The following is a 19,714-nucleotide window of genomic DNA, read 5'->3' on the forward strand; positions in this document are numbered from 1 at the left end:
TGGAAATTATTTTGGCAGTGCACGTAGGCCTCTGTTTGGTCATACTGCTTGTATTGGAGGACAAACCTATATCTTTAAAAAAAATGAATAGCTGCATTTATGCCACAGCTAGACTGCTCCCAATTTTCGCAGCAGGACAGTTTACATGTTAGGACGGCGTGTTCTCCCATACACTAACCAACAAGCAGGCAGATGCGTACGTGCGCTTTCACCACAGCCACAGACGCACGCCATAGCCTACAACATTTCTGTTGTACGCGGAAGCTAAATTGCAATAGCCTATTTTGTATCAATGGTCTCAAATCCAAATCAAAAGACATCCCAGCCTATACATCTTTCAAACTGCCACGCTACCACTGGAATTACACACACATATTTCATCAGGAAGGACATGGGCATGCAGACAGGAGAAGTGCGAGTAGCCTAGATTACAAGCGGAACATTTCCTGACGGACAGACTTGTCGTGTTCGTGCAACATCTTCTATGCAAGTGGAAGACAGAGAGTAAATATTTCAGATTCAAACAATATCAACCCAGCTGTTTTGTGCACAGCCATTAACACGATTGCCTACATCCACTCACCCTGCGGCGGCTTCCTTTCCCAGCGCAACAACCTAACATTCACAGCAGCGCAAGACAGTCAAAAAAGAATGGGGCGTGTGCAGGTGGACACTTCACACGCCTTTCAACTCACATTGGAGTATTTTGGCGTTTGTCAAAAATGACATTCAACGGGAAGGCGTGGTGTCACTGATGCTCTGCCCCTGAACATATCATTACCGTTCAAGAATAATGAGGAAATACATTCTGCATGGTTAGATGTGCACTGTAGTGTACGCCCAAACGTCGCAGATGACTGGAAGGAGGCGTTTCCCAAAATGAGATGCCTGATTGCCTGGTTTGGAAACTCGTGAGTTCTGCTACTGGTGGAGCCCCTGTCTGTCGATCCTTGCTGACTCGTGAGGAGCCTCAATTTTTTTCAAAGGAGCTTGAAAGGGCAACATAAGCTATTTATAATGTGTGGCTGGCCCAGGTGCAGAAAATAGGCTACAACGTGACTTTTGAGCGTCACTTTTTAGTGTAGTTGGCAGTTGTTGTTTTTTTTAGCCGAACATCAAATGACAAATTCAACAATTTGATCTTAGCATGCTTAGCACAGTGTCTAAAGCTACAAGTGCAGTAGCCTAGTACAGGCCATGTTGCCGTTGTTAATTGCGTGATATAAGGTCCGTAGCCTACCGTAGCCTATCAGAAGGATCGACGACAAACAATCTCGTAGACAACAATATGCCTAGGCATACAATACGACCGGGGAAAGTATTTATATGGGCCTCATGAAATTATCATTCTTAAGTTGCATCAACATCTATCCACATTCCTCATTTTGTCCAGACTGCTTTATTAGACAGCTGAGAATGATAAAAAAAAAATCGACCCTCTAAACATGGCTGAAACGACTAACCACTAAATCGGCCAACTTCCGGATTTTTGCCGGGAAAACGGAAATCATTCGCGGTGAAAGTTCAGTGGTTGAATATAGCGAAGTGGCGGGAGTTTCTGTCAGACAAGTTAACGTGAGGGGAAACGGGACCAACTTGGACGAAGGTATAAATGTTTTTTTTTAATCAATCAATCTCAGCCTTGTTATGAATCCAGGAATGATCACCGTAAGGTCGTCTGAAAATCACTTGCTTGGCCTGTCTTCGCTTGGTTAAGTTATTAGGCTAGTTGGTTGTTGATACTTTGTTAGCTTGCTAAATAAAGGTTAGCTTATGTGAACAATGCAGTGTTGTACAAAACTGTCTAACCTCAAACTTAACGTTGTATCCGCAGACGTAGGAAGATGGTTGACTTAAGTTAGAAGCTACTCAGAAGTAATTTTGATGCCCCAACAGAAGGCCTGTCGTTAGCTAAAACTTTTCACAATATAAACGGTAAGATTGAAAGTCCTGTTTAAGTGAGCATCTTACAGCATTTAGTAAAAGTGACTTGAGATCATTGTAACTTACCGTGGGAACGTTATAGCATAACATAAAGGTAAGGCAATTATTCAGTTATTTTTTCTTGGAGCATGCGTCTTCGGGTGCCAAGAAGGTGCCCCTGCTTGGTTGGTAACGTTAATCAAGAGCGCGGTGAAGTTGGCTGGACGTTTGATATTCAGCTTTAATCAAGTGTCTTCCTCGGACAGTAATAAGATAAAAGCTATGCCTTTTGTGGTTGTAGCTGTCTTTATTCTAGTAAAGAGCAGTAATGAAGCACCAGCAGTCAGAGCCGCAAACCTCACATTGATCATCTATGCCAGGTGTTCTCAATGTTTTTGGTTCCATGGACCCCTTTTGGGGGATTTTCCGAGGACCCTCTCATAACCATAACAATTAAGCATACCATTTGTATTCTCTGAATTTGTGGCCAGGTTCACTATCCCATGTTTTTTTGGCAGATGTGTGACTTGGTCTTTTGTCAATATTGGATTTTGCATCACTTGACAACATGGACTGACTCAAACATGTCTACACATTTTTCAGCTGACTAACAAATAAGCCAAGCTAAGCAGTAGTAGGAATGGTTCTGACCTAAGTGAAGTTAAATGTTAATGTGGGTAGGAGCGAATAGACACAATTTGCTTGTCTAATGGGTGAAAATGGGCATCATCTGTAGATGTTAATTTTTAAAATGATAAACCTCAACATCATAATTTCAAGCAAATTACTTTGCGGACCCCTTGGCTATGGGTCACGGACCCCAAGGGGTCTCTGGACCCCACTTTGAGAATTACTGATCTATGCATACCTGTCCCTCTTCCTAGACTCTTAATGTAAATTAACCTTCAAATCTAATGCAATCACTTCTGGCGACCAGTTCTGAGTGATGGTGTCTTAGAAATGCCAAGATGTGGACCTTTCCTTTGTCATCATGATAAAGCTGATCATTTAGAAGATCGTGATGACCACTCATTTGATGGTCTGAGAAGATGCTTTGTTATTATGTTTGGCATGTGCACAGGCAGAATGTTTGGTAATTTCTTACACTTATGATGGTAATGTATACAAACTACTATCCATATGGTTAGGTCTGTGTACTTTGTATTTTGACCCTGAGGTTATGTGGAGTACAATTAACACCATCACCTTGGTCTTATTTCAGGTCTCTTGAGGAATGGAGCAGAAAAAGAGGCAGAATGGAGGTTCCTTCAATGGCGGGGCCTCACAGGCCAAACGTGGGAAGCCGGGGGGAGACTGGGAGGACAGTCCGTCTCAGTTTGAGGAAGAGCTGGCCAACTTTGACGACCCCGACATAGAAGCTGAGTCAGGTGAAGGGCAGGCAGGCCATGATGTCATACCAGTAGGTAAGTGAAGCGGTGATGAAGTGCGACCAGCATCTATACTTTACTTATGCCTCCTCCTTCTCTCTGTGACGTGAGACTATGTATGACAGTCGGCTTCCATCTTGGCAACACTAGCAGCATGTTGTGCTTGCTCCAAGAGCGCAAAGCATCAAGACTTTATCGTTATCAGCCATTAATATGCACGGGAAGCTGTAAGGCCTAAGTGATCTTTTTCAAAACGATATTAGTGTTGTTCATTTGTTGGTAAACATTAGTCATGGTACACCTCACAGTTTTTTCATACTTTCATTGTTACTGTTACTGTTTTATATGCCTTGATCTGCCTTAACATCTGCTGATATTTGACCCCTGACCTTTATTCTCTTTGACCTTTGTTCAGCTGACCTGTTCTCAGCTGAAACGAATCCAAGATGGCCCCGACCAACCGCTCCACCCCTAAACCAGTACACCCAGAGCCTCGTTTTCCAGCAGATTGACCTGGATTATTATCTGGGTAAAGCAAGCTTTAGTACACATCATTGTCGGCTCAAACAGGCTTGAACTTGGTCATCTACTTAGTACAGACCTGATTTCAGCTGAATTTGGTCTTTAAATTCATGAAAATCAGGAACAGCAATCATACATGTATTTCACAAGATCCAAATATAGTGCCTTTCAACAGTAATCGAAATGTGTTTGTGTGTGTGTGTGTGTTTGTGTTTGTGTTTGTGTTTGTGTTTGTGTGTGTGTGTGGTGCGTGCGCGCACACAGACTCACCAGTTGCAGGTATGCCTGGTCAGTCTCAAGGGAAGGTTCCGATCATCCGCATGTTTGGCGTTACGGATGCCGGACACAGCGTATGCTGCCACGTGCACGGATTTGCTCCTTACTTCTACATCCCCGCCCCTAACGGTGAGAATACACCCTGATCACTACATCTGCAACTTCATCGCTACATCTGTACATCTCGATCGTCATACTAACCTCAGAGCTACTGTATTTATTTTGAAGACTTTCTCTGTGCTTATTGTATACCGGGTGGTTAGTTGATGTGGTGATTTTTCCGATAACATAATTTCTCCTCTGTGCTTGACAGGTTTCACCCGTGTTCACCTGGCTGACTTCCAGCGGGAGTTGAACTCTGTTGTCCTGAAGGACATGCGCTCTAACAAAGACAACATCTCAGCCACTGTGCTGGCTGTAGACATCACCCGCAAAGAGAGTGAGTCTCTCAGCAGCATATAGTCTGGCTGCTCATTGTCCACTTTTCATATTTAATTTTTTGTGTGTGTGTTTAATAACTTGTAATTTTTCATCAAGGTATGTATGGATACCATGGGAATCGGCCTCAAGACTTCTTGCGGATCACCATGGCAATGCCACGCCTGGTGGCCCCGGCAAAGCGTTTGTTGGAGCAGGGCTTCAAGTTTGGTAGCTTCCCCCCACAGTCCTACTCCCCCTATGAGGCCAACATCGACTTTGAGATCAGGTGGGTGACAGTTTATGGCATCTCGTACAAGTGGATCCAGGAACCAGGAACAACTGTGCCCCAGAAAGATATAATAGAAGTATTATCAAAATAAACCTGATAGATTTATTTTTATAATAATGAACTTGTCCTTGGCTTTGAGTAAATACCATTTAGAGGAGATTTACTGGTCAGCTACTGCATCTCAGCAGTGTGTGTGTCCGTGTGTGTGTGTGAGAGAGAATACACACGACACAGCTATTTGCAGTGATTTGTTTTTACCCTGGCTTCACCTTCAGGTTCATGGTGGACTGTGATGTAGTGGGCTGCTGCTGGATTGAACTGCCCAAAGGAAAGTACCGAGTCAGAGAAGAGAAGAACCCTGGGGACATGAGCTCCATGCATCCAGGCAGGGTACAGTACACTTTTACAGAGTGGGCACTTGCAGTAGACTGTGGAGAGACAGAGGTGGCATGCTCGATTGGACTGACAATCTAAAAGCATTTATTTGTTTATTTCCCCATGAATGTTCAACATGTCAATATTGCAAAAAAAACGTCCTAATATGGTGTAGTATTCTACTCTTTCCTTAACCTTCTCTCTCTCTTTCAGGTGTCTCTGTCTCAGTATGAGGTGGATGTTGGATGGACAGATCTGATCAGTCACCCAGCAGAGGGAGACTGGCAGAGGATCGCGCCGCTCCGAATCCTAAGCTTTGATATAGAGTGTGCCGGGAGGAAAGGTGTGTCCAGTAACCTCACTCGGTGAATGTCCTGTGTCTGTAGATTTACTGTGTGCGCTAATACCTATTTGAATGTGTGTAAACTAAGCTACATTTGTGGGTATTAAGGGTGTTGTGTGTCTGTATATGATTGTAGTGTTTTTCTATTTATGAATATGCAGACAATGTGTAAGAGCGTGTGTGTGAGTGTTTTGTTCATGTGTGTTGTTTGTATGTGCGCAGGGATCTTTCCGGAGGCGGAGGTGGACCCGGTCATCCAGATTGCCTCCATGGTGCAGCGTCAGGGAGAGAAGGAGCCGTTCGTCCGCACCGTCTTTACCCTGCAGAGCTGCGCCAGCATAGTGGGCTCCCAGATCCTCTGTTTTACTCAGGAGAAGAACATGCTGCAGGTACACACACACACACACACACTTTTATACCTCTGCCGGGTCTTATTGTATTCAGGGTTGAATTTGCTGCAGGCATACACATATACATACACATACACTCGCACCCACATCCTCACTAGTACTTTTTTACCCAAGAAGAGCAGGCTGCATTTATGCACACAAACACACATTCCCTATTATATCTCTGGACCATACACACACACACACACACACACACACAGTTTTATGATGTGCTGATGTGACACTTTTTTTTTAATTCACAGAAATGGGCTGAGTTTGTGAGAACGGTGGACCCAGATATCATCACGGGCTACAACATTCAGAACTTTGACTTTCCTTACCTCCTCAACCGAGCTGCTACCCTCAAGGTTTGCTGGTTGGCATGTACTTTGTGTGCGGGTCTGATGTTTGTTTGTTTATCCATCTGTCTGTCTACCCCTGTGTGTGTGTGTGTGTGTCTGTGTGTGTGTGTCTGCACATGCACCCAGCTACCCTGGCTGAACGTGCTTGAATGCGGCTGTGCTCGTTCCACTTTCATAGTTGAGATTGAAATGATCTTTAAAAATGATGGAAGCCCGCTTTATAAAAAAAAGTGTTTGTGTGTTTGTCTGTGTCTAGGTGAACCTGTTCCCCTACTTGGGCCGGGTGCGGGGCATTAAGTCTGTGCTGAAAGACTCCAGCTTCCAGAGCAAGCAGATGGGCCGCAGGGAAAACAAAACGGTCAACATAGAGGGCAGGGTCCAGTTTGACCTACTCCAGGTACACACACGCGCATCAGTTCACAGAGGAGCATAGGGTTCATAAGTCTCAGTGGTTGAGAACAGGTGAAGTATCCACAGGCCTCATAGGAAGACTGCAGGCTCAGCAAGATGGTGCACTGTTGTGATGTCTCATTTATCTGTGTGTGTGTGTTCAGGTTCTGCTGCGGGATTATAAACTACGATCATACACGCTCAACGCTGTCAGCTTCCACTTCCTGCAAGAGCAGAAGGAAGATGTGCAGCATTCCATCATTACGGACCTACAGGTAACACACACACGCACACATACACACAAACTGTACGAGTCCTTTTGTGTAGATGCAACCAATGGTGCTTTTGGTCCAGTTCCACTGTAACATTTTTATTTTGTATCCCTCTTGCTCTTTTGACATCTCTCTCCTCTCTGTACCGGTCTCGCTGTAGAATGGGAATGAGCAGACGCGCCGCAGGCTGGCGGTGTACTGTCTAAAGGACGCCTATCTGCCGCTGCGCCTGCTACAGAAGCTCATGTGCGTTATCAACTACATGGAGATGGCCAGAGTCACTGGGGTCCCCCTCACCTACCTGCTCTCCCGCGGACAGCAAATCAAAGTTGTGTCTCAGCTCCTCAGACAGGTACACACACACACACACACACACACACACACACACACACACACACACACACACGGTGCCCGGTGTACTATTAGCCTTTTTCCTTTGACAGAGAACCGGCCCCGGCCCCGTTCCTGTTCGCAAACTAACATTTGAACCAAACAAAAACATGATTCGGAACGTGGCACTTTGGTTCGGAGATTAATTCGAAAATACTTGTTTTTTTCCTGTGAACCGGAGTGGGCGTGTCACTTTACAGTTCAAACCATGCGTTTTCCCTCCTTATCAACTGTTGCCATGAGTAAACAAAACTAGTCAACTAGCACTAGACGGCAGACGTTAACTAGCATTTTTACAGGACAACTGTCATATCATTCTCCCGTTCATGCATCTCATTATGATGACGGCGCTTGGCGGGCGGTCATATAGGTTTAGTCAGATTTTTTTTTTTTTTTTTAGCATGCCCAAATTTCCGTCAATGATTCCGGGACACTGAAAAGACCGAATTTACCACGAAAACTTGGTGGGCATGTAACCCCACATGGATAGCATGGAACCATCGTTTTTTTCGTTTTGATCTGTAGCCCCGCTGGACTGGACCCCGAAAGGAGGGTAGGGCAGACACAGTTTTCTGTGATTATCTCGAAAACCGTAGGGTTTAGGAGGACCATTTTTTTTTGTATGTTGATCTCAAGGGGCCATGTCAACCCATTCCATAACCACTCATTTCATGTATAAGCCACCTAGTTAAACACAAAAAGTAAAAAATTAGGTGTTGTAATTGAAGGTATCTGTGACCTAACATAGTCAAAACTGCACGAAATTGGAATTGTAGGATCATTATGACACCCTCTGTATGCACGTAAGTTTTTATCCGTTCGCCGCGGCTTCTCATACCACTGCTATGCAGGCGACACACAGCTCTATCTGTCCTTTCCACCTGGCGACCCCTGGTTTCAGCACGGATCTCAGATTGCCTTTCAGACATAGCTACATGGATGAAGGCACACCACCTCCAGCTGAACCTCTCAAAGACTGAACTGCTGGTCATCCCAGCTAAACCTACCATACACCCGACATCAACATCAAATTTGACTCCTGTCTGTTTCACCGACCAGGACTGCAAGAAATCTAGGAGTTGTTCTCGACAACCAACTAAACTTCTCAGATCATGTTGCCTCAGTCGCCCGGTCATGCCGTTTTAGCACTCTACAACATACGGGAAAATCAGGACTTACTTGACTCAAGATGCTACCCAACTTCTGGTTCAGGCAATAGTCATCTCCACGACTTCGACTACTGCAATGCCCTTGACAGGTCTCCCAGCCTGCGCAGTGAAACCACTTCAGATGATCCAGAGCGCGGTAGCGCCTGGTCTACAACCAACCCAAAAGGGCACATGTTACCCGCTGCTCATCCAGCTACACTGGCTACCTATGGCGGCCCGCATCAAATTCAAGTCTCTAGCGGCTTGCCTACAAAGTAGTCTCGGTTCTGCTCCCACCTGCTTGAATGCCCTCTTACAGACTTACACTACCTCCAGACCGCTGCGGCTCCTCTGGCCGAGCGGCGTCTAGCTCTACCACCCGATGCGGCTCAAAGCCAATCAAACTTTTCTCATCTGTTGTTCCTCGTTGGTGGAACACACTGCCAGTTCCTACAAGGGCAGGGACATCCTTTTCCACTTTCAAAAAACTCCTGAAGACCCAGCTCTTTAGAGAACATCTACTCTCATAGCAACACTTACAACAAGTCTTACTGATCCTAGCACTCACCAGCCGTTTTAAACTGACAAGTAACTGCTAAAAACAGCACTCACCGGCGACTTATTCTTACTGTACTCTAATGTTTTTTTGAAACTGTCCTAAAATTGTGAGAATTGTTCTAAAAACTTACTGTTTACCATGTTGTTAGTCGCTTTGGTTAAAAAGCGTCAGCCAAATGTAATGTAATGTAATGTAATGTAATGTAATGTATTGCACGTGCTACAAAATCATTCTGTGCAATGGAGGAGTTACCAACGTTACACCGGTCTGATACAGTTTTGCCTATACATGCGTGAGACTGAGGCGCCTGTTTATTTTGTTTTAAGTCGTGGATGGTGTGAGAGGGGAATCGATGTGCTTTGATTACAGCTTGGTAGTTGTAGTCTTGTGAAATTAAAAGCTGCGTGTGTGTGAAGTATCCAAACAATGACACCTTCATTTCATTATGGCTGCTTTAGCAACACACCTTAAGCTACTGTGTAGTGGGTCCCATCTAGAAGTGGCTACTTCATTAGCTTTCCTTGACTCATGGAGCTGCTTGAATGTTATTACAATTTTTTCGCCCACGATATGGCAGTTTAAGTCCGCTTGATACTGTAAGGCGTAAGCCATTGGTTTCAAAGGAGATTTTATTTGTGTAAGCCAGCATAGCCTATTGACAATTTATGTTGTAAATAGGCCTACCTTATAATCCTACCTGTAGCTTAGGGAAGCTAACAGCTTTCTATTAGGATCTAGTTTGTTAGTTACCGTTTTGTCATAACTCCCTGATGCATTTTTTTGCATTTAGAATAGCCAGCGTGTATATCTCAATCGGAAAATTAAACAATATCGGTGCCTATGGACTAGGCTGGGTGAACCCAGCCTGATCTGCCCGCTATTTATTTTTGATTTCTTAAAAGATTGAGCTTGGTCTGATGAAAGCCAGACTAGCCATGGACCTCAGTTACACAATGCAAGGGAACATGAATCAGCCTATATTTACTAACGAACAATAACGGACAAAAAGCTCTTCAACTTTGGCCCGTTAAAATGTGTATGAACAGTCTAGCGGCGCATTTCATCAAGGCCCATTTGGACATGTCAGTTATTTGCACCACTGGTTAGATGTAAAACAGCATTTCGTTTCAGACTAGGCTACTGTTACTTAATTTGTGCATTAACAATAATGTTTCAGACTACTGTTACTTAATTTGTGCATTGACAATAAAGTATTACATGAACTAAAGATAACTAAAATCTTATGTAGAAGAAGAAACATTCACAAAAATCCATCCATCCAAAAAATGACCTTTGTTTTTGATAGCTGTTGAAAACGGCATGGAACTGACAGAGATGTTTTTGTTTATAAATACACAATAAATAAATAAATAAATAAATAACATTATGCTGATACCTTTTGCTTTTCCCAAATACAATGTAGCCTACAGGTGTAAGTGACCTTTCATCAATCCAGTTGCAATGGATGAACTGTGATGAACTGCCCTACTTGTGATTGTTTAGAGATTTTAAAGGTTTTATAACAATGCTACATCTTTGGCTATTCTACAATCTATTCACCTTTTCAGCACCAGTAGGCTACTTTCTGTGCAGCCGCACACACACACTCAGACATGCCAAACAAGCATACACAAAAGTTTCAAGAGTGGGGGATGGAGTAAAATATGGAGACAAATTGAAGTGTGATTTATTTTCGCGGAACGGATGTACAGGACTGAGCGGCGGTCATATTTTGTACCGCTATGCGGTACATCTAGTTAACTTTTGTTTTGCATGCAACACCTATTGTTTGACGCACCCTTGAACGGAACCGGTTCAAGAACGGGTTTGCTGTCAGTGGAAAAACGGCTAATATGTAGACATCAGGCAGCGAAACCTGGAGGAGTGAGATGGAAATTGATTGCGTACATGTTGTTGCTGTGACATTATTTGTGTACATTATATTCTGCCAAATATAGCTCTGAGTTTGCTAAGGCAAACGGCTAAGCAGTGACCAAACGCAACCTTAAAAGTTGAACTATTTTTAACTTTAGGCGCCTTGCGTTTTCAGAAACCTTCCGCTTGTGCCTTGCTTTTATAAATGCAATGCGTGTTGCAGTGGTCAGCATTGCATTTATAATTCAGCATAGTGAAACAATTGAATTGGAGCACCTTCATGCATCTAGGATTTGCAATATACTGTAAGTGCATGATTGGGAGTCCTCTGTGTGTTTGTAGGCCATGAAGCAGGACCTGGTGATGCCTGTGCTGAGGAGTGAGGGAGGAGAGGACTACACGGGCGCCACAGTCATAGAACCTGAAAAAGGGTGTGTGTGTGTGTGTGTGTGTGTGTGTGTGTGTGTGTGTGTGTGTGTGTGTGTGTGTGTGTGTAAGAGGGGAAGAGGGGACATTTTCACCCTTGGCTGTATTGGAGTGGTGTTGAGTCCTATATAGATGTAATCGGTGTGCTGGCTGTAGTATGCATTTTAGTTTGGCTTGTGCACAGACTTTATAATGATTTTTTTTTGTGTGTGTGGTAGGTACTACAGCATTCCTATAGCTACGTTGGATTTCTCCTCTCTGTATCCATCCATCATGATGGCCCACAACCTTTGTTACACTACATTACTTCCCAAGGGACAGGGGCATGCGGAGAAACTTGGGTAAGACCTATCTAAAGAACAGTGAAATGTAGCCTGCCTGAAGAGATACTTGTGGAACAGTTATTAATTATTGTGTGTGTGTCTGTCTCAGTCTCACTCCTGAGGACTTCATTAAGACTCCCACTGGTGACATGTTTGTGAAGCACGCGGTGAGGAAGGGCCTGCTACCAGAAATCCTGGAGAACCTGCTGGGTGCCAGAAAGAGGTAGACACACGCAGAGCACACCCACTATCGAATGTACACATGCAGACGCCAAGAAGAGTTGGATTCAAATATAAATGTGTATTATACAATACACAATACACGTTACAATGTAGAAATGAAAGGTCATCTCTATCCTGAAGCAAAAGACAAACACATGCAATGGTCACAGTACATGCTAACACCCAATATTACAGAAACATGAATTGAGTTATACTACACAGTACATAAACGTGGTTGAATTATGCAACAGAAACTATTAGAATGTTTCTTTTTAAAGGAATGATGTGTGTGTGTGTGTGTCTGTCTTAGGGCCAAAGCTGAGCTGAAGAAGGAGACTGACCCATTCAAGAAGCAGGTTTTGGATGGCAGGCAGTTAGCATTGAAGATCAGTGCCAACTCCGTGTACGGCTTCACTGGTGCCCAGGTGGGCAAACTGCCCTGCCTGGAGATCTCGCAGGTGAGCTCGGTGATGCGTTTGCCTTTCTCCGATCCTCTGCAATAAATTCTTGCCCAAATCCTAAAACTATCTTGCCGATATGTAATTTTGCATTGTAAGAAAACAATTTTTTTTTTTTTCCTTCTAAAAATCCAAAACATAATCTACACACTGCAGGGCAGACCAATACCTGGGTTTTATGTTGGAGGATGCCAGTGTCTTGCATGTCAAACAATTACTAAAAAATTTAAGTTGGGTTAGGGTTTAGGAATAGTTTTTGTTTTACACAGCAAACACGGAAAAAGCTAGTTGAATCTACTTTTTTTGCCTATTTTAGATTACGGTGATGTGTTTAATAGACATACCTCAAAGAAAGTGTTGCAGTCATTAAACTCTATCATTCAGCACTAAGATTTATAACGTGTGCAATTTACTCCATTCATCACTGTACTGTATGAAATGGTTGCTTGGCCTTCTCTTTATGTATGAAGAGTAATGCACTGGTTAATCCTTGTATACAAGGTATATGTCTCTGCACTTTAAAAAACTGGGTACAATTTACACTCTTGCAGGTACCGGTATATCCTGTTTGATGTTCCCTCAGTACGTTCCGAGTTTGGCAAGGCAGCCTTTGTTTTTTTTTTAGCATTTCTTAAACAATTCTCTCAATCTGTGTTTCTGTTTTCACTGCTGTGTTTTATCTTTCTGTGTGCTGCCTTCTTGGCCATACCCACTTGAAAAAGAGTCAACAATCTCAATGTGTTCTTTATCCCTGGATAAATAAATGTAAATATTTAAATACGCCAGGGCTCTACTTTGCAAAAGTACTTGATTCACTGAGTTTACCTTCTGATTTCACACAGTACGGTTCTCTGGTGGTTTGTAAAACAGCTGACCTATGAATGTTTGCCTTTGTAAGAGGAACTTGAGTGAATCCCTCTGGGTCTATATCTGTGGTGTTCTGTGACAAGCGTGTCTATATGTGTCTGTGTCTGCAGAGTGTGACTGGCTTTGGCAGGCAGATGATTGAACAGACCAAGCAGCTGGTTGAGTCCAAGTATACCATATCCAATGGTTACCAAGCTGATGCTAAGGTGACAACCTGTTTGTTTTCTGGAGAGATTCAGAACTTTCTATTTATTGTTCTTGGGGTTTGTGATTTTTCTAAGGTTTATGTGTATGTTTAGGTCATTTATGGGGACACAGACTCTGTGATGGTGAAGTTGGGCGTGGCTACAGTGAAGGAGGCAATGGAGGTGGGCAGGGAGGCTGCTGAATGGGTGTCGTCACACTTTGTCCAACCAATCAAACTAGAGTTTGAGAAGGTACCACCTGAAGCCCCCTCATACAAACACAAATTTGCAGATTTTTTTATTTTGGTCTGCTTTTCTGGATCTTACATGCTTCCTACAGTTTTAGCTTGTGTTAGTTTTCTCTCATCTCTCTCTCTCTCTCTCTCCCTGTCCTGCAGGTGTACTACCCGTACCTGTTGATCAATAAGAAACGATATGCAGGTCTGTACTTCTCCTCTAGTGCGGAGCAGCACGAAAAGATGGACTGTAAGGGGATAGAGACGGTCCGCAGAGACAACTGCCCCCTGGTGGCCAACCTCATCAACACCTGCCTCCAGAAAATCCTCATTGACAGGTACACAAACCCATACACACACACACACACACACACACACACGCACGCACATAGTAAATACACACTGTGAAAAGCATGTCCTTTCTAAAGCAGCTTGAAAAACCTCTAACCTTAGCAGGTCAGCACACAGAAATGCACCCAGTGCTCATGTGTTAAGAATGTCTATGTAGGTTATGTGCATAGCCACAACCACATATCCAATAGATGTTTTGTTTTGTTTTGCCAATGTTCTTATCTGTTCTGAACTGTCTTTATGCTTCTGTTCTGACCATTATGCTTTTTTTTAGTAGGTGCCTTGATTGTCTTAGGTGTGAGCACATCGAATGCTAAAGGTGTGTGTGTGTGTGTGTGTGTTACAGGGACCCTACTGGAGCTGTCGCTCACGCTAAAGAGGTGATCTCGGACCTGCTGTGCAACAGGATCGACATCAGCCAGCTGGTCATCACCAAGGAGCTCACGCGTACAGCACAGGAGTACGCCGGCAAACAGGCTCACGTCGAGCTTGCAGAGAGGTGTGTGTGTGTGTCTTGTGCCCCCTGAGTTGTTTGACTGCACAGTTCAGCCATAGGCAGACCTGGCTGGGGTTCAAACCCGCAAACTTGCAGCATCTTGGGTGGCATGCGCATGCTAGCAAGGAGGCTAAACGCCATGGGTGCTAGCATCTGTTGCTAGCATGTCTCTTAAGGTGTTGGAAGGGAGGTGTACTCACTGGAGTCATCTACTGGTTGGCTACCATTCCCCCTAAACCTCAATCCAGTTCATGGCACCAATGTAATCTACATTGTGTATGTGTCTGTAAGTGAAGGGTTCAGTTTACTACCATTGGCAGAGTTTCTTGTTATGTACCTGTGTGTGTGTGTGTGTGTGTGTGTGTGTGTTTGCAGGTGATTGTGTGTGTGATTGCACTTTGATGATTGAGGGGTGTGTGTTGCAGGATGCGCAAACGTGATGCTGGCAGTGCTCCTAACCTGGGAGACAGAGTTCCATACGTCATCATTCAAGCTACCAAGGGAGTTGCAGCCTATATGAAGTCTGAGGTGAGAGCTTTGTGTGTGTGTGTGTGTGTGTGTGTGTGTGTGTGTGTGTGTCTGTATGTGTGCAGAGGGCTCATATTTTCCACAGTTCCACCTCTCTAAACAGCTGTCTCTCTGTTAACCAAAATCAGAGATTTGTTTGAAAACACCTTATATAGGTTAGAAAACTACTCCAGAAAACATGTAAAGACCGTTAACTGTCTGTGGTACTAAATTGTAGAGTTAAACTATTAGACATCAGTTTGTTCAGAGTGTTTGCCTATTTGAGGTGTTTGCCATGCCTTCATATCCTAGATGTATTTCCCCTGGACAAAATCTGCTTTCTGCTGTAGATTTCAAGATGCATATTTTCTGCAATGTTCTGCTCCCTAATTGGCTCCTCTATCTGGCTGAAGAGTGCTAATTAGAGTGCTAATCAGCTGCTTTAGAGAGTGGTTGAAGCTATTTGGTGGGACAGCTGCTTTAGAGAGTGGTTGAAGCTATGTGGTGGGACAGCTGAGATGAAGCAGCACCTTTGCCCAATGTTGGTCACACTGTAAAGTGTTCTGCCTACATCCTGTATATCCACTGTATTAGTGAAACCCTACTTCTGTTCGGTTTTTATCTTTCCATTCTGTTTACATAATAACTTAGTACAGTCTCAGCAGGCTGAGTAAAATATGATATTGTATAATATATGACTGACAGAAATAATATAAATGCACGGTTACATGGCTTAGGATGCATCAGGCTCTTGCTTCCATCACATTCAAATCAATACAACACAGCTTCAGCCTGAAATAGAAGACCGGATTTCTGACTACTGAGGTGGCGACGCCCATTGATAACTGACGAATATCGTGGATAGTAACTTTGTGTGTGTGTGTGTGTGTTCACGCGCGCTGGTCAGGACCCCATCTATGTGCTGGAGAATAACATCCCCATTGACACACAGTACTACCTGGACCAGCAGCTGTCCAAGCCTCTGCTCAGAATCTTTGAGCCCATCCTGGGGGAGACCAAGGCTGAGAGCGTCCTCCTGAGTAAGCTTTCACACACACACTCATATTTTCAATTAGTCTCTCACACACACACACACACAAAACATCACCTATTCACCATTCAGTTCTGAAGGTCACTGTACATTTATTGGCATGTACATGTCTATGTAAAAGCAACAACTTTTCTCTGTGGCATGTTATCAAAGTGCTACCAGTCTCTTTTACATATTGATGCCTTCGATTACAGAATCAGTTCAGTCTGTATGTAGCCTGACGAGCCAGACCCACATTAAAATGTAGGGTCTGGACACTCACCGTTCGCAGTGCTCAGTCCGAGGGGCGGGATAATCAATTGTCTTTCAAATTCCCTCTGCACGCAATAGGACAGCGGCAGCGCTATGAGTCCCATGCGTTTCCCACCAGCGGAGCTAGTTGGCTAGTTCAAATGTTTGCCTACTTAATAAAAGCTTAACTCGTGTCACACTGTTTGCCAGCAGCAACATCCATCTTATTTGTTTTCATGTAGCAGGGAATTCAAGCCAAACCGTTGCAACTCTGCCATCAATCATTATGTTAAGCCCACCTAACGACTCTATACACGATTTCATTGGCCTGATTAAGTTTCGATTTCTGGAGCTCACAAGCCAACGGAGAGTTGCTAGACTAGCCCTGGCAGCAAATGTAATTTGCGGCCGCTAGGGGCGCGTCTAGATTTCTAGGCTAGTCTGTATGTGCTTGTGGAATTAAATGTGCAAAAGTAGTCTGCGTGTAAACCAAGTTTTCTCTTTCTCTCAGAGGGAGAACACACACGCTGTAAGACTGTGTTGACGTCCAAGGTGGGGGGGCTCATGGCATTCGCCCAGAAGAGGAGCACCTGCATAGGTTGCCGAGCAGTGCTCAAAACCGACGGTTAGTGAGCTGCAGGTGGCTGTGTGTGTGTGTGTGTGTGTGTGTGTGTGTGTGTGTGTGTGTATGTGAGCGTGTGTGGCTGTGTGAGCGTGTGCCTGACTGCCTTCTCTCATCTTATGTGGTCTGTTTTCTTTTCCTCTCCAGCGGCTGTGTGTGATTTCTGCAAGAAGAGGGAGTCTGAACTATACCAAAAAGAGGTATCACTAAGCATGTTCCCATCTGCGCGTTGCCTGCATGCCTGAAATTGTAGCGTTAATAGGTGGAAACATGTCTCAACATCTGTTTGTGTGTGTCCAGATCTTGCACATGTCGTCGCTGGAGGAGCGCTTCTCTCGTCTGTGGACCCAGTGCCAGCGCTGCCAGGGCTCGCTGCATGAGGATGTGCTCTGCACCAGGTACACTAACCCTCACAGAGCTCTGCCACCCACACCGGTTTCAGCCCCACCACACACAGAAAGATCAGAGATTAGATTGCATTAGTGCAGGGCAGCATGGTTCCTCATGGGCAAGTATGCAGGATGTAGCGCAGACTGTTAGCCTTGCTAATCTTTCCAGTGAAATTGGGTGAAGGAATAGTGCTAAAATATTTAAGGCAATATTTATTTATGTGACATATTTATAAGCCAGACAGGAATGTTTTGTATCAATAAAGGTCATAATGCCTTGAATGATTGATTATATTTGATCATTTTGACCTGTGTCATATTTGCCTTGCACTGGTGTCATGTGACTAGTCTTACTGGCTAGGTGTGAATTGTTGTTGATCTGACTGCCCTTTGACTCGCAACCAATGTTGTGAAAATCGCTTTTGTACTTCATTGTTTGAATAACCTATAATTAACCTGTTGAAAACTAATTTAGATGACCAAAAGCCCGTGGCCTCACTTCACTTTCCCAAATCAATGGCTGGCTTCAGCATTCATGCTGCATGAAGTGGACTGTAGCCCTTTTACAGTGACTTTGCACTGGCTAACATCATGAGCTGTGTGGATGTTTTATCGGAGTGACATCATATGCGTTTTGACGATGGTGCTTCCTGTTTCCTTCTTTGTCTTCCTCCTCTGTGTCTCTCTCAGTCGAGACTGCCCCATTTTCTACATGAGAAAGAAGGTGCAGAAGGACTTGGATGATCAACAGAAGCTTGTCTCTCGTTTCGGCTGGTGAAAGGGCAAGGTGGTTCTTACAGCTCTCTTCTCGAGCTGTCTATTCTCTCCCTCTACTGTGAAGAATGAGGGGTTGTCTGTAAAAAGATTCAATATACCGCCTGTTTTACATATAGCTTTTTTTTCTATAGTGAAAATACACTGCATTTCTTTTTGTAAAACTGACTCCGTCTCTTCACTGTTATAGCTCAAGGATTGGTTTCTTGTACATGGATTAAGCCTAGTCCTTAACTAAAATAATCCCAGTATGTAAAACTGGCCGTGAGTGTTGTATGCAAGTGGGCTCTCTGCTTGCCATCACTCTAGAACCTTTCCGAAACAATCAGTGAAAGTTAACAACTGTCAACCCAGGTGTACACACAGTCAGTGTCCATAGCCATTTCACAGCAACCATTCTCCCTACTTGCATTCAGTTAAGACACCCACGTGTCACATAGATACAGTCACGATATGTGGAAAGTGGTGCAGGGTTGTGATGGAGTAGGTTTGGTGGATACATTTCACCTTTGCCAATTAAAACAACCTAGTTTTTGTAAAACTCGTTAACTTTCAAAACTAACATTGTTTTCGCAAGAAATAAGTCCAGAGACTCTAATGAGGAGACACAGCACTCAAAATCTCCCATAGAAATGTATGGGGTTCGTTCGTAATGCAAACATGGCAGTCGTCTACACATATTCTGCTACCCTGGCTCTGCCCTCCTACGTACTTCCGTTCAATTTTCATTTCCCTTCAGTACGTCGTCTGCGTCTACGGTATATTTACGGGTTTTCTACTGCAAAAATCTGCAGGTCCAATCAGCGAACAGAGGGAATGGCTGAGAACGATGACATTGAGGTCGTGTGCTAGTTTGAGCCAGACGTAAGTCACGACCAAACATTAGCCATTATGACAGAGTGGCTCTGGGCAGATCCAATAGTTTTAAACAGAGTACTCGCCTTCAAAGAAGTTAACGCTTGGCAATGGAAAGTGGCCAGACTCCTTGTACATTATGAAATGTACGAGAGTCTGGTAGGACCAGGCTAATATTCCGCCCCTTCCGCTGCCAAAAGTTGACATGTGAATAGTGCCAATCATGTGGTATGTTGTGAATACATCATGCCAATCATGTGTTGTGATCTTGAGGCTGGAGCCAGGTTGGTGTCGGTAGTTGGTGAAGCCTTGTGCAAGTGCAGATCTGCCTGAAATAGATGCCTGATAAGTGCCCAAAATGCGTTGCAATATGGCCGCCAAGTAGAGGGACTTGCCTAAAAGGACATTGATTAAGTCTCTATTAGCAACCATTTTGCTCAAGTACACCACTTGGCAAGCTGGCTTGCTGGGTGTTCATCATTATCAACTTATCTGGTTTGGCCTTTGAAGGGCAAGTCTATTAGATTGCTACTTATAAATACAAACCCTTGTCATGCTTCAAACTTCAGTGTATGGATCTAATACATTAGTGGCATTTTGCTCAGCGTCTGTCCATTAGCCAGATCCTTCACCCAGAGATGGTTACATCAAAGAATGTTTTAAATGTTAGCTGGATCAGTGCTAAATCCTGTTTTGTGAGACCAGGGCCCTGCTGAAGCCGTATGCTTAAACAATGAATGAAAGCATGGTTTAAAAGCTTTTAAATATCAGCCTACAAAGAAAAGATTAAGGAGGCTAAC

The 19,714-nt window shown here is 44.0% G+C and overlaps 2 protein-coding genes across 9 annotated transcripts in view; one reads left to right on the forward strand and one right to left on the reverse strand.

Annotated features, from left to right (window-relative positions):
- gys1 (glycogen synthase 1 (muscle)) overlaps positions 1 to 726 on the reverse strand; it is a 10,423-nt gene extending 9,697 nt beyond the window's left edge. Inside the window, exon 1 of one of the 2 annotated variants that reach the window (XM_048245955.1) lies at positions 584 to 726. Coding sequence is in view for 1 of the 2 variants with exons in the window: in XM_048245954.1 (XP_048101911.1) it covers positions 574 to 575 (2 nt within the window). In the remaining variant the exon portion in view is untranslated. Of the gene's footprint in view, positions 1 to 573 lie in introns of both variants that reach the window. The other variant, XM_048245954.1, reaches the window with a different exon arrangement.
- A 98-nt stretch (positions 727 to 824) lies between these two features.
- pold1 (polymerase (DNA directed), delta 1, catalytic subunit) lies at positions 825 to 18,223 on the forward strand. 7 transcript variants are annotated; one of them, XM_048245927.1, is made up of 28 exons: positions 1,004 to 1,606; positions 1,835 to 1,935; positions 3,146 to 3,347; positions 3,727 to 3,840; positions 4,098 to 4,238; positions 4,423 to 4,548; positions 4,647 to 4,815; positions 5,094 to 5,208; positions 5,407 to 5,536; positions 5,759 to 5,925; positions 6,189 to 6,293; positions 6,544 to 6,684; positions 6,842 to 6,952; positions 7,110 to 7,301; positions 11,264 to 11,352; positions 11,566 to 11,688; positions 11,780 to 11,893; positions 12,203 to 12,350; positions 13,328 to 13,423; positions 13,517 to 13,654; positions 13,801 to 13,976; positions 14,336 to 14,488; positions 14,911 to 15,013; positions 15,900 to 16,032; positions 16,786 to 16,899; positions 17,044 to 17,096; positions 17,197 to 17,294; positions 17,976 to 18,223. In XM_048245927.1, the coding sequence occupies exons 3-28, from the start codon at positions 3,158 to 3,160 to the stop codon at positions 18,061 to 18,063; spliced, it is 3,327 nt and encodes a 1,108-aa protein (XP_048101884.1). In that variant the 5' UTR covers positions 1,004 to 1,606; positions 1,835 to 1,935; positions 3,146 to 3,157; the 3' UTR covers positions 18,064 to 18,223. The 7 variants fall into 7 exon arrangements, with proteins under 7 accessions (XP_048101887.1, XP_048101888.1, XP_048101891.1 ...); XM_048245929.1 differs by lacking the exon at positions 1,004 to 1,606 and adding an exon at positions 1,665 to 1,711; XM_048245930.1 differs by lacking the exons at positions 1,004 to 1,606; positions 1,835 to 1,935 and adding an exon at positions 825 to 911.
- Positions 18,224 to 19,714: the final 1,491 nt, after the last annotated feature.

Source organism: Alosa alosa, chromosome 6 (genome assembly GCF_017589495.1).
Source record: "Alosa alosa isolate M-15738 ecotype Scorff River chromosome 6, AALO_Geno_1.1, whole genome shotgun sequence".
NCBI classification, from domain to species: Eukaryota; Metazoa; Chordata; class Actinopteri; order Clupeiformes; family Clupeidae; genus Alosa; species Alosa alosa.

Excerpts from the sequence above, each read along its gene's own strand:
- pold1 (XM_048245930.1), top strand. The coding sequence starts at position 3,158 with ATGGAGCAGAAAAAGAGGCAGAATGGAGGTTCCTTCAATGGCGGGGCC. Across the intron at positions 5,537-5,758 it reads AGAGTGTGCCGGGAGGAAAG|GGATCTTTCCGGAGGCGGAG; the intron begins GTGTGTCCAGTA and ends GTATGTGCGCAG. Across the intron at positions 11,894-12,202 it reads CTGCTGGGTGCCAGAAAGAG|GGCCAAAGCTGAGCTGAAGA; the intron begins GTAGACACACGC and ends TGTCTGTCTTAG.